At 60.3% G+C, this 14,289-nt stretch overlaps 1 protein-coding gene across 4 annotated transcripts in view; it reads left to right on the forward strand.

The window, feature by feature from the left end:
- GRM4 (glutamate metabotropic receptor 4) overlaps nt 1-14,289 on the forward strand; it is a 106,794-nt gene that overhangs the window by 48,243 nt on the left and 44,262 nt on the right. For all 4 annotated transcript variants that reach the window (XM_079147215.1, XM_079147213.1, XM_079147214.1 and 1 more), the window contains exon 3: nt 361-577. In XM_079147215.1, the coding sequence (XP_079003341.1) occupies nt 361-577 (217 nt within the window). The remainder of the gene's footprint in view (nt 1-360; nt 578-14,289) is intronic.

The following is a 14,289-nucleotide window of genomic DNA, read 5'->3' on the forward strand; positions in this document are numbered from 1 at the left end:
GCGTGGGTGCGTGGCCATTTGGCAGGATGCGTGTGTGTGTGTGTGTGTGTGTCTTTGGGACCGTCAGTCCCAGCATCCCCGAAGGCCAGCCGGGAGACCTTCTGGGGAAGGAGCTTGGTGCAGCTGCGGGAGCCCCTCTCACCGGGGGTGGACAGGATCCCATGAGACACGCAGGAGGCTGCAGCCACAGGCAGGGCCAGCCATGCGCTGGCACAGCCTCTCTGGGCCTGCTTCCCCTCCATCGAGTGGGTCCCCTCCTGGGCAAGAGGAGGCAGAGCCCGTGGTGCTGGGGCGGGTTCAGGGGCTGCGGGTGGGAGCAGGGTGCCAGCGCACCCCATCAGCAGTCCCTCTTGCCCCCAGATACCCCAGATCAGCTACGCCTCCACAGCCCCCGACCTGAGCGACAACAGCCGCTACGACTTCTTCTCCCGCGTGGTGCCCTCGGACACATACCAGGCCCAGGCCATGGTGGACATCGTCCGCGCCCTCAAGTGGAACTACGTGTCCACGCTGGCCTCGGAGGGCAGCTATGGCGAGAGCGGAGTGGAGGCCTTCATCCAGAAGTCCCGCGAGGACGGTGAGTTGTGCCTGACTGCAGGGTCACGTGCAGGGAATGCGGGATGCATGGCACAGTGTGACTGAGCCCTGCTGAGAGCCGGCTGTGGCCCTGGTGTGACCTCTGGCTGCCCTGGCCACTGCCCTGGTGGCCTCGGTCTCGGGAGTGCCTGGGTTTGGGGGCTTCCCTGTGGTGGGTGACATGGCCGTGCTGATGAAGGACTGTGCGTTCCTGGTGTGGACAGTGGGACAGCTGCTGTCCTCACAGGCAAAGACAGGAGAGTGGGGCGTGGAAGGTCTTGTTTAATCAGGTATCAGGGACCCAGGAGCTGGCAGCCCGCAGGTGGCTCTGGAAGCAGGGGCGTCGGAGGGGTGGGGAATTTGGAGACTCTAAAACTGAGCTGCCTTGGTGCAGTGCTGTGCTGGTTTGGGCCTCAGTGACAGTGATGTCCCCCTGGGCAAGTGCTTTGCTCCACACGACACCACCTCCCCCATTAAGCTCAATGCATCACCTGAATGGCTGTCCTCACGGGCTGTGACAGAGCTGTCAGGAAGCCCCAGCCTTAGGTCAGCAGCTGAGATAACAAGGGCGCCGCCTTGGTGGCCCCCAGCCGGGACCCCTGACCCGCTCTGAGCTGACTGGGGCACTGAGTGGGCTGCCTGTGGGGCTGGGGTGGCAGGCAGGCCCCTGGGTTGGGATGAGCCAAGGACAGGACGGCTGGCTCCTTGAGGCTGCCCTGAGGAGCGTGGTGCCTGTGGCTTCCATGGGTCCCTGTGGGGAGCAGAGAGCCCTTCCCTCCTGGCAGCCCAGGGCCCTGAGGGAGGGCACTCTGCCGCTCCCGGCCTCTCCCAAGGCCCTGTCTCTAAATAGCTCACCTGGCGCTCTTGACCTTGGACGCTGGTGTCTGTACATTTATACCCGCGTGGCCCCAGGACTCTGATTGCTTTTCCCAAGGACCAGGAGTGTCTGAAGGCTGGCGCTGGCAACACCCTGCGGGCATAATCCCCCTATAAATCTCGGCTAAGCCCCTCTAATTGCATGGCTGAGGTTTCCTGGGTGCCTGTGACCTGGTGGGGGGAGTGGGGGACGAGGGGCAGCGTCGATGGATGGCCTGCTCCAGGCCACTCCCACCCCACACAGACAGAGGGACGCAGGGTGCAGGGCCCCACTCCCACCTCCAGGTGGACTGGTGGTCGGCACACTTCCCACCCTGCCCCCGCTGTTCCTCTGTTGCTGGCCTGGGGCTCTGGCCTCCCTCTGGCCGCTGCCCTGTGCTGAAGGTTCCTGCCCCCTCCCAACGCTGGGATTCTTCCCCAGACACGCCCACCGCCTCCTGTTTGAGGGGCGACCTCTACAGTAGTTGGAGACAGAGGCACTGGGTACAGGGACGGAGGGCCCAGAGTCTTAGTGGTTGGCCATGTTCGGTTCCTGCCTCAGGAGACCTAGAGGCCACCCTGGGACTCAGTAGCCTGCGCCCCCACTCCTCACATGCCTGACACCTGCTGTCCTGGATGGTCCTTCAAGGTAGGCACTGCTCACACGATTGGTAGCAGAGGAAGTCACAGGGCCACAGAGAAATCACCTAATAACTAGCACCAAGTGACACAGCACATTAGAGGTGAAGAGGGATTTGACCCCAGGCTGCAGGGCCGGAGGGCTCAAGTGGTTTCGTATCCTCGTCTGCTCCGTCTTCCGCCTCCACTGTCCCCATGTGTACCAGCCGGGTGTGAGTGCTGGGGCACGCCAGGGACACACACACTCCAGGCAGGGGTGGGAGCACTATGGACAGGGTTGGGGTCTGGGCACTGTGTTTTGGCTAAAGGTGAGACGGCTTGAATTTCTTTTTCTTTTTTGTACTGGGAATTGACAGGGTGCTTTATCACTGAGCCCCCTCCCCAGTCCTTTCTAATTTTTATTTCAAGACAGGGTCTCGCTAAGTTGCTTAGGAACTCGAGAAGTTGCTGAGGCTGGCCTTGTGGTCCTCCTCCTTCGGCCTCTCGAGTTACTGGAATTACAGGTGTGCCCCACCGTACCTGCCGTTGTTTGAATTTTTTATAAGCATCTAATCAGGTGCCAGGGAGTTAGAAAAAATAAAGCCCACTCAAGAGTTTCACAAAGGACCTGGCATCCAAGATGAATTATAGAGAGCGAGCTACCAGGCCAGCCAGCGCTGAGGAGCCCCTGCAGGGGCTGCCGCCGCCGTGTGACACTTGCCCCTTGCCAAGGTCTGTTTTCCCACCTGGCGGGGCCTCCCATGTCCTCAGACCCTCCTCTGCTCCCTGTGCCAGGGTGAGTAATCCCTGGAGCCTGGCTGGGCCTGGCCCTGTGTATGGACATGCGGGGCCCCTGACCCCACCTGCTAAATGAAATTTGATTTGAAAGCAAGTCTTTGGGCGGGTGAAAGGAAAAGGAGAGGAAGCGGCGCTCCGGCTGGCCAAACTGAAATCAGCATTGAGGGCTGGTGGAAAGAGGCCGCTGCACCTTGTAGCCTAATCCCTGCGAAAGATTAAAGATGTCTTTGGCCGCATACTGTATTGATTCGTCCTCTGAAGTATAAATCATCTGTGAGTTGCTCAGAGGAACATGGGGAGGGGCGGGGAGATGGGGAGGGCGCGTTCATGGGCTGGGCATGCACATCAGAGTGGTGGTGAGCAAGTCCCAGGCGCCTACTCTGGGCTGGGCTCTGGGTGTCTCAGAGGAGCATATTTATGATCATCTTGTAGGTGAGGAAATAGACAGAGAGGGCAAGTGGTTTTCCCAAGGCCACACAGCCAGAGTATGGAGGATCTGGAACAGGAACCTAGCTTTGTCCTGTGGGTGACCCCCGGGATGGCCCAGTGCTGACTGGGACATTTGCACAGTGCTTGGAAGAGGTCCAGCCCCCTCAGCATCACGTGCTCTCACCCTACTCACGCGCTCAGGCTCTGGGTGGTCCTGTGGCCTTTGAGCTGTTCCTGAACCAGAGCCACCGTCCCCCGACCTGTCATGACCTGGTGCCAGACCCGTTCATCCCTGTGTTTATTTCCATTTCATAGTTGGGCAACAGAGGCTCAGAGCAGTGAGGTCCAGAGCAGGGCTTTGAGCCAGGTTGTCAGACCCTGGCCCTTGACCTCGCTCTGCCTCCCCAACTTGAGTCACAGAGGCCACAGCACCTGGGGGTTCGGGCTCCCTGGACAGGCCTGGGCTCCAGGGCAGCTTCTCATTGGCTGTGTGGTCCTGGGAAAATAACTTAGCCTCTCTGAGCTCAGTTTTATCCTCCGTAATATGGGGCTAGGTTGTCAGAATGAAATGAACACCTGGCACCTGGGATGGGAACTCGGGGATGTGTCCGGAGCTTGGTTTCCAGGGTCCGATTCCCTGGGTCCCAGCCTGTCTGCTGGAACCCGTGGGGCGAGGGGGTCACCCAAGGGGGCCGTGTGGGACTCTGACCACGGAGGCACACATGGCCAGGGATGGAGCTGGGGACAAAACCACAGGAGCAGGGGCAGACCAGGGCTTACTGGAAGGCTGCTCTGGTGGCAGGAGGGCAGTGACGTTAGTTTCAAGGTTGGGCAGGGCGGGATGTGTGTGAGTGTGTTTGGGGCGTGTTGGGGAGCGTGCCCACATGTGCATTTCTGGACTTGTGACCGGGGTCTGTGGGCACGGCCGTGTGCGCCTGCGTGTGTGGCGTGAGGGTCTGTGGGGGCTGGAGCTCCTGAGGCAGGTGCAGCGCGGCTCCCCAGCCGCAGCCAGGACTCCCTCTTCCCTGCAGGCCCAGGCTGCCTGGGAGAGGCCGGGCACCTGCCCTTCCCGGCTCCTCCGCAGCACTATGGCTGGGGCTGGGATTAGACATGCAGAGCAGCCCCGCCTGGGCTCCTGAGATAAGGCCAGTGAGTCACTGGCAGAGGGACAGACAGGCGGAGAGGGGGCGGTACAGACGTGGCCCTGTCCTGGCGCCTCCTACCTGGGCACCTCCAGGGGTGGGTCTGGAGCATACATTCGAGCCCTCAAGCCTTTCCACACCCCCGGGCCTCGTGCGGGCCCCCGTTTACCTGCTCCGGTGCCCCCATTTCACAAAGGAGGAGAACCAAGGCTCAGGGATGCCAAGGTCACATGGAAGCATGAGTGTCAGAGCCCAGGGCTCCTGTGTGGGTGTGGGTGGCCCGGGAATTGGTGTGTGTGTGGGAGCCTCCTGTGGCCCAGGCCCTGTGGACCTGCTTCAGAGCCGTTCACGCACTAGTGCTCAAGATAGCCCCGTTATCCAGAGGACCACACTGAGGCTCAGACAGGCTCAGTAACTCCTCCAGGACACACAGCTGGAGGGTAGAAGGGACAGGATTTTGATCTCGCTGATGGTCTCCCAGCCAGTGATCTGTCCCACCTCTGGTGCATGTGATGGGAAGGACGCGGTGTTCCCACGTCCGCCATTGGTATTCTGGAGACGCTGGTGAGTCAGGCTGCCGCTGCTCTGACCTCCAGCTCCAGCTCCCGGCCCGCGGCAGGCCGGTGGCACACTTGCATTTCGATGGCCTCCGTCAGCCAGAGCAGCAGCGAACGGGGCTGCAGCCCGCTCGGAGCCTGTGTGCTCTGGCTGCAGGAGGCCGGGGCGGGCTACTCCTGGCTTTGGCTCTCCGGCTGTAAATGGAAGGCCGCCTGTTGAGGCTCCTGGATGAGCGGGGGAGCTTGGCTGGCTGGGAGCCTCTGGGCGCCCCTAGCATCCAGAAGTCCCTAAGGGTGGACACTTAGAGCCCCTGCTCTTCCTGCTGCCTCACCCTCTGTCTCTGCTGTACACACCAGCTTCCCCGATGTTGCTGGGGTGCCGGGTGCAAGCCCACCCCAGGGCCTTTGCTTGGTCTCTCCCTGCACATCCGGGTGGCCCACACCTTAGAGCATTCAGTCCCCTCCTGGAGAGGCCTCTGAGCCTTTCCCCAGCCCGTTACTCTCCACTCCTGTACCCTGCTCTCTTTTTCTCTCTAGCACCAAACTAATAACTTTTTGTCTGTTTATAACTCGTAAGGGCAAAGATTTATGCCTGTTTCGTTCTCTGCTGCATCCCCAGCTTCTAGCACATAGTAATTGCTCAATAATTGTTGAATGGATGATTGATCACAAGATCTGGCGCCCACCACTCACTTCTTCAGCCCTCCTCCCACCCCGGGGCCTCAGTGCTCTCCTAGACCATGGAGGGACAGACTGAGGCTGGCGGTGCCCTGGGTCAGGTCAGGCTGTCCTGGGACCCCAGCCTCCTCCCCTGCTGGGCTCTCCCACTGTCCCCCACCCTCTGCTGACTCATCAAGGACAGAAATCCTTCCCTAGCAGCAGAAGGCGGGGTGTGAGGACTCCGGCCTCTCAGTAGCTGTGGCAGGGGTCTCTTGTTTGAAACACGGGGCTTGCGTTCCTCTCCTTTCTCACTACTGGGCCTGCACAGGCGCTTTGTCCTGAGGTGCTGCTGTCCTCGGGGCAGGGGAGGAGGAGGTGCAGCCCTCCATGGCTCTAGTCTCCCAGTGACCTGGCTTCGTGGGTTTAGGTAGCACCTGCTCGGTGCCCAGCCCCTGTGTGAGGGGCACAGGCCATGGGCATCACTCTCAGGCCTCCTCAGGGCTGTGGGTGAGCACAGCAGAGCTCAGGAGAGCCTTCATAAAGGGAGGTGACAGTCCCCCTGTTGAAGTGAGTAAGCACCATTCCAGGCTGCGGGCCCCACCGGGCAAGATGGCGGTCCTGGGGGCTGGAGGAGGGCTCCTTGGAAAGGCAGAGGGAGGAGAAGGTGGGCCAGCGAGGGAAACAGCCTGAGCAAGGGCCTGGAGGTAGGAAAGAGCAGGGCAGAGAGGACCTGACGAGGGACCTGGCCGGTGCTGGTGACCCCAGGACAGGCTCCCAGGTGGTGGGGCTGAGGGGGCCTCTTCAGGCCAGCCCTGCATTTTGAAATTTTTTGGGCCTCGGGGTGCTGTCCGCTTGGCGGGAGTGTATCAGCCCACGACAGCGGCACCCCCGCGCCCAGCGCCCTCCGGGCAGACTCCCCCTGCCCTCTGATGCTCCCCTGGCGGAGCAGGCTGGTGGGAGGACTCTCCTCAGGCTCACTGTCACATCTGCCCCCGTGTCTGCCCGACCTCCCCGCTGCCTCATCCCCTGACTCTGGGCTCCCGCGGCCAGGGAGAGACAGGACCCCGCTCATCCCTGTGCCCCCACCTTCCTGTGCACACAGCGGGCCTCTGTAGATGTTGGTGGTGTGGACGGATGACCAGTGCCCTTCCTTTGGGCATGTGGCTCCCTCTGTGGCAGGTGTGGGTGGGTCAGTTCATCCCCAGGCTGGCTGGCCTGGGGCAGGACGTGGCCTCACAGTCGGAGGCCTGGGCTCCAGGCTGCCTTCCCATAGGCAAAGGCTCCTCTTGGCTCGTTCCCCACAATTTTGGTTCATCCAAACGACGCCTTCAGATAGTTAAGCTGAAAATGTTTATTTAGGACACTTCTCCCAGGGGGTGCTGGGAAAGGAAATGCCCGGCAAGGCCCATGGAGGGGGCATCCCAGGGCGCCACTTCAGGGCTGTGCGTTTTGGTTCTGGAATGTGGGAGGCAGTTGCATGGGGACAGTGCCTGGAGAGCCACAGTGTCCTGCCCCAGGACTCTGGCTGAGATTGGCTCAGGCAGGGGGCGGGGGAGGCAGGAGAGTGCTGCTGGCAGGTTTGGCTTGGTGTGTCTGCCTCCCGGAGTCACAGGGGCCGAGGCCCAGATGCTCTGCCCTCTGATCCTGCCTCCAGCACATCCTGGGCCCCGCCGCACGGCCAGGCCCCACCATTCCAGGGCCTCCACTGGGCCGCCCAGCACGTGTCTTCCCTACCCTTCCTGCCACCTGTCAATCTGCCACGGGCAGAAATTAAGTGGACCTGGCCCCGGCGCCCCCTGCCAAACCACTAGGCCCACCAGGCGTGGCTGGGCCTCCTTGCAGGGGCTTGGAGATTGGCAGGGTGCTGTTGTTAATGTGACTGTGCAGTGATTGCCAGGTCAATCCTGTCCCTTTATGAAGATGAACCCCTGCGCTGGCCTGGCCTGCCTCCGGGACTTCGCCTGTCTGCTCTGATTTCTCTGCCGCTCTGGCCTGTGGCAGAGCGCTGACACCTCTGTGCTTTGTGAGTCCCCAGGGCTGGGTGTCACTGGGCCCTGCCGCACAGCACCTTTTCCGGCACTCTGTGCCTCGTCTTTGATGAGTGTGTCCCGCTGGGGACACGCTCCCTCCGCCTTTGCCTCCAAGCTTGGTAGGAGTGGCAAGAGGGAGCTGTCAGAGGCTGAGCAGTTTTTTGCTCTGAATTTGCATCTTTCCCTCCTAGATGGGAAACAGCAGATTCTTTCGCTGACCTCCTTTGTGAGACGCGTTCCATTTCCTTTGGGGTTTAAAAACTGTCCCTTAGCGGGTTACAGCCCCATTGCAGCTGCGGCCTTTGGAATTGGTCCTTCTGGTAGAGTGAGTGGTTCAGAGCCCAGACAATGGGCCAACGGACAGCGGGGTCGAATCTGGACTCTGCCACCAGGAGACGTGCCACCACAGACAGCACCTCACGCTGCATGCCCCTTTCCACCTAATGGGTGGCTCTGAGGTAGGCTGAGTTGACGTCGTGTGTAGTACTTAGCACAGGGCTGGCACTACTTTAAACTCCAAGTGTTCCCAAAGGTGTCAGTTGTTATCATTATTAACCAGAGTAGAGTGAGGGCCCTGAGCTGGAAGGGGAGCAAGTTCTAGTCCTTACTCTGGCTCTGAGTAACTGTGTGACTCTGGGCTGGTAACTTTCCCTCTCTGAGCCTCAACTTCTTCACTGATGTGAAGGTGCTGGATCAGAGGACCTTGAGCTTCCATGGGGGCGGTCTTTGCCTTTCTTGGATTTCTCTCTCTCTCACTGATGGGGGTCCAGGCACCTTGGGTTGTCCCTGGCTCCCTGTCTGTCTCTTGCTCTTGGGCCCAGACTTGAGGCCACAGAGTAGAGGTCTCCTTGACCCCTTCCGCTCTTTGGGGTCTTTACTTCTGACCTTTTGGGCCTATTCTGAACCCCATGTTCTTCAAGTCCATTTTAGTGCTTTCCTTCCTCTTCATCCTTACCTGAGTGTGTTGGGCTGTCTCCCAGGCTCTCTTGGGACAGGGCCCCTTCTAACTCCTTCCGTGTTAAAGAGCATCTGGTGAAGGCCTCTGGCCTGCTCACCCCAGTGCCGGCTGGGCCTTGACCTCTGGGGAGCCCTCTCCACCGGTTTGCTGACTTGCCTCTCTGGGGCAAGGTCCCTGGCTCCCAAGTCCCTGTCCTGAGCCCCTTGGAGCTGTGGCAGAAGCAAGTCCCCTCTGCCTTACGTGCTGAGGCTCTGGAAAGAGCCTGTGGCCTCGCCGTGTCTGTCCTTGCCTCTCCTTCTCCCTCCGGGCTTCCTGCCGGGAGGTGTGCATGGGTCTACCCTCGGCCTGGGAGGGGCGGGTCCCCAGCAGCGGTGCCTGTACCTCAGTGAGACCCTCAATTCCAGGACCTCCAGTTCCACACCTGCAAGGCCAGGAAGGGGGCTCTGTGGCTTCCTCAGTGGCTCATGCGCTGGACACACGGACCCCGCAGCCTCTCTGCCTCCACCCCTCCTCCTCCCCATGCCAGCCACTCTGCTCAGGGCCAGAGAGGAGAGGCTGCTGGGCGGTCATAGGGGTCATGGGGGGAGCTGTGGTTTCACGTCTCAGCTGAAGACTCTGGCATTGAAGGGGAGTGTGTGTGTGTGTGTGTGTGTGTACGCGCGTGTGTGCACGCACATGTGCGTGAGACAGAGAGGTTTTGCAGAGAATATCCACACGATCTCTCTGCCTACAGCAGAGGTGGGTCAGGAAACACCAAGCCATGTATGGCTCTCACGTGGCTGTTCCTCCAGCCCCCCACTCATGGTCCTGGGATCTCGGGGCTCAGAAGGTTGGAATCTGGGTCTTCCAGTCACATGGAAGGGGCGGAGGATCTCTCTCTCCTGTTCTTCAGCCCTCTCACCCCTCCCCTTTGCACAGTTATTCATGTGCAGAATAAGTAACCATGGAGCACTCACGGTAAGCCAGGCATTGGTCAGGATCCTGGGGTGCTGTGGTGGACTCAACAAGACCTTTGGCCTTGTGCTTCACATCCAGGGAGAAGGCCAGAGGCCTCTTAGGATCGACAAGTCAGGACAGCGCTGTTTACTATAACCTCAGCTAGGAGCTGTAGAACTTCTGTGAAGGAGGATAAGCAGGGTTAGTGGACAGAAGGCCACTTTCTGCAGAATTGGCATTCAGCGGAGTCCCCAGTGCAATGAGAGGTGAGCCAAGTGGAGATCTGTGGGAAGAGTCTGTGGGTCCAGACCAAGCACCAGCAAGTGCAAAGGCCCTGAGGTGCAGCCTGCCTGGCATTTAGGGAATAGCCAAGAGCCAGGAGCAGGATGAGTGAGGAGAGAGAAGGAGCAGAGAAGGGGCAGATCATGTGGGGCTTTGGGGGCCACTGTGAAAACTGGTTTTCACTCTTGAGAGATGCGGGAGCCATTGGAGGGTTGTGAGCAGAGGAAGGACATGAACAGACTAGAGTTTAATAGGCCCCTCTGGCTCTTGTTTGGGGAGTAGCCTGGGGCCTGGGCCACTCGGGAGGTTACTATGGCCATCCAGGCAAGAGGTGACCACTTGGATCAGGGGTGAAGGCATGAGAAGGCACATATTTGGGGTGCATTTGTGGCTTGAACCCATAGGGCTTGCTCTGGGGGTTACACACGGGCAGGCAAAGTCCTGGACTCCTGTTCAGCACCATGGACAGCAGGCGGTTGGACCCTCAGGGTAGCGCTGGTTGGCTCCAGCCCCTTGGGTCAACCCATGGCTGCTGAGCGGAACCTCAGCTATAAAGCACAGGTTCCTTCCCCTGTGTTTTGTTATCAGCTTATTTTTTATTCACATATGATTATGTCCGGGCACTGCCGTGAACCCTTTTGGGGACAAGGCAGGTCTGAATGCAGTTCTGAAGCTGGGATGAAAGGCCAGAAGCAATTATCTCCGACAGTCCCACGTCTCTGGCTGACCCAGAGGCATAGGGGGGAGCCGGGGTGGGGGGCTTCCTCGAGGAGTGGGGAGGCCTGTCCCCCGGGACAGGGAGTCCAGGGGAGGGGACCTGCGACTATCTTCTGAGAGTGAGGCTGGACAGCATCTTCCTGAGCAGCAGGTCCCTGAGGTGGGCCGCCCAGGTGGAGTGCTGTCCCTAGGCCTGCCAGACTTGCTTAGTGTCCTCCAACAGGCCACAGGTCCTCCTGGGCTTCTGGCTTCTCTGTCTGTAAAGTGGAGATAACTGTCGTCTTCGCTGGTTATTGCAAGAATGGCCGGAGCAGGGGAATTAGCTTCAGGAAGGCCCAGCGAGGGCTGAGGCAGGGTAGGGCTGCCTCCCAGGCCTCAGACCCCAGGGTGGGTGAGCACACAGCCTCTTCCTGGTCAGGGTCCTCCCTCCTCGCCCGCAACCGTCCTCCCCTCCCTTCCAGACTCCCATCCTGCATCATCTCCGTGTCCCATTTTGTGGTAGACAGAATGATCATATGGATATTCTATGCAAATTCTCATTTTTAATGAGCCAGAGGAAAGCTAACGATGTCTTGGGGCTCAAGGGAGGCCTTGGGATGGGGGAAGGAAGCAGGACAAAGTGACAAGCAGGAGGAGTGGGGAGGAGGGAGGAGAGGCGCCCAGGGAGTACGGGAGGGGCCTCTGCCTTTTCCCTGCCCTGCCTGTGTTTACAGAGTCAGAGAGGAGGCCGCTTCCTGGGTCACCCAGGAAGGTGGAACAGAAAAGGAACAGAGAGATGTGGGAAGGTGGGGAGGTGGGAGAAGCTGGCTGGAGAAAGGGCAGCTGGGACCAGGCTCTGGCACATGGGGCTTGGTTTCCCTGGATGCAAAACGGTCAAGATACCCAGGACGTGGTTGGCTGGGAGGAGCTAGCGTTCAACCATGCAGTGCCCGGTGATCATGAGGGACAAATGCAGGAGGGGAGAGGGAGAGGAGGCAGGGGACAGGCAGGGACGTGAGCAGGGAAGACAGGAAGAGTGGGGCTGGAGCTGGCCCAGAGGCTGCTGGACGCCAGCCTTATGAAGTCACCAAGTCCTTTGCTCTTAGATTCGTTCTTTGGCTCTTTGGCATCTGCCTGTACTTCCTGGGTAGACGTGAGTCCCACGGGGGCAGGGTGCTTGTCTGTCCTCTTCCTGGCTATCCCCACATCTAGGACTGCTCCTTGCCCTGGGGTGCTGATGAATTGTTGCTGAACCAGGGGCTGTGGTGCGGGCAGTGCCCGTGGCTGGCCATGCCATCTCCCCAAACCCAGAGGCTCTTGTGCACAGAGGCACCAAGTCCAAAAATTTCCATTAGCAGATGGAGGTGCAGTGAGAGAGGTGTGGGGATTGTTCTGCTGCTGCCACCTAGGGGAGGAGGCGCCTGGGGACACCGGGAAGGCTTCCTGGAGGAGGCGGGTCAGAGCTAAATCCTTGAGGGCAGATGGGAGGTGCCTGCCGAGCAGAGGAGTCTGGAAGGGGAATTAGACATCAAAGGTGGAACCAACAGTGAGAACAAAGGCCCGGAGGTGGCGCACCTGGTATGTTGGAAACCGGGTGCTGCGGGAGTGGGTGATGGGGCTGAGCTGGAGAGTGGCTGGAGTCAGTCCTGCAGGGCCTCAGGACAGGCCAAGGAGTTGAGACTTGGTACAGAGGGAGCAGGTGGGACTGGGTTCCGGGGAGTTGGAGGGCCAGGCTGGCCAAGCTGAGGTTTGCAGGCCAGCCTGGAGCTCTGGGTGTGTGGGGTCAGGCCCTGGTGAGGCAGGACCTCCCTGGGCACTGAGCTCCCGCTGCTCCTGGGCCGGCCTGGAGAGGGCCTGGTAAGTGGGCCTGAGGGCCTTGGGCAGGTCGCTGTCCTCCCTGGTTCCTGGCTTAGGTCGGAAAGGAGCTGTTATCACTGAGCAGTCCTACCCTGCCCTAGGGACACTTGAGATTATTATCACAACTTGGGTCCCTACTGATATTCAGTGCCCAGATTCCCAGGATGTCCCTTGTATTGCATATGGACAGTTCCACAGTAGGAAAAATCGCGCCACCCCAAATGCCTGTGGAGAGAACCTGGAAGAGGCCCCCAACCCCTCCCCGCTCCCCAGCTGTGTGGTCAGGAAGGGGCCATGCCCCCACCTCGGCCCTGCTCCGGATGCCCTCCTGAGGCCCACCCAGGACTGAGGCCTGGATCCCCGCCCCCTGTCCAGTCTCCGTCGTGTCCCTGCTCCCAGGACTGGCTAAGCTTTGTGTCTCAAGCTTGTTCCCAACAAGGCTGTGGGAACCCTGAGCGTTGGGGCAGGGGTGGGCATTCCTCCAGCTCAATGCCCATGCCTGGGCCTGAGCCCCTGACCTTGGTCCATCAGCTCTACTAACCTGAGTCCCAGGCAGCCCAGGGTCTCCAGAGGGTCTCCCCTGGTCCCTGGGCTGGGCAGCTTCTTCTGCTCTCCTGCCTGCAGACGGGTGTCACCCTGGTCACCCAAGTGGGTTGGGGGACCCTGCTCCATCCTGGTGGCTCCATCCTCCATCACCGGCGTGGGTGGCAGCGCCATGGTCGGACCGAGGAAGCTGGTGTTAGTGGGGCGAAGGGTTCACCCCGTTACACAGGGGCCATGGCTCCACCCAGGCCCCAGCTGCTGCTCTTCGCCACCCTTCCCTCTGTGCGGGCGGGTGTGGGAGAGGGTCAGAGGGCTTGTCACCCACTGCCACGGGGGGACAGGTTGGGGGTGGCAGGGAGACCTCCGTGGCCTGCCTGTCCTTCTGCTGTCAGTCGCCACTTCCTGGGGATGTCAGCTCCTAGATATTTCATCCTGGCTGCAGCCGCACGCTCCTCTCTGGCCAGACCGCAGGCCTAGCTGCTGGCGCCTAACCTCAGCTCCTCCCCACCTGCCTGAGCCTGCACTCCTGCTGGGACAAGCTGGCCAGGGGTCATCTTCCCCGGCCCCGCCCCCACACTGAGGTCTCCACGACCAGTCCAGCCTGGCCCTTCTCCCAGGTGTCTGGGTGAAGGGACAGACGGACAACGTGGCTGGAGTTTAGGATCAGCTCAGCTAACACTGACCGAGCATCTCCTGTGTGCCCGGCACTCTGCTGGAACCTGGGGAGTTGGAAATGAGAAGGACACAGTGTCCCCTTGAAAGGGCTCATAGGCTGATGGAGGGCACCTACAATAATGTGATAAGAGCAAGCACTTACTGAGTACTCACATGGCAGGAACTGGTCTAAACGTCTTGTGTGTATTGGCTCATTGTCATACTCTCTTATGAGGAGACAAGATCCAGAGTGGTTAAGCAACTTGTCCACAGTCACACAGCAAAGAAGAGGCAGAGCTGGGGGTTTGAACCCTGGCCACCTGCCTCCAGCCTGAAGCAGGTGAGTTATGGAACTGACCACAGCAAGGGTGGAGGATGGCAGGTGCCCTCAGAGGGGAGCCGAGGGATGTGAAGCGAGCCCAGTGGGCAGCCAGGCATCCTGACTGTGGGGAGAAGCTGGGCTGTTTTGCAGGCGGGGGGAGAAATCACAATCCTAGGCAGGTGGGGTTGGGCCGAGGCTTTTCTGGCAGAGGGACCTGAGGGTGGGGAAGTTCCAGCTGGGTTGGAGAAAGCAGTCCTGTCATGGCAGGGGTGAGGCTGCAGGAAGGGGACCGGAAGCCCATGCGTGACCTCGCGGCCAGGTGTGTCACGGGGAGAGAGCGGAGTTCTGTTCCGAAGTGGCTTCCTGAGCATGGCCG

Source organism: Sciurus vulgaris (genome assembly GCF_902686455.1).
Source record: "Sciurus vulgaris genome assembly, chromosome: 7".
In the NCBI taxonomy this organism is placed as follows: Eukaryota; Metazoa; Chordata; class Mammalia; order Rodentia; family Sciuridae; genus Sciurus; species Sciurus vulgaris.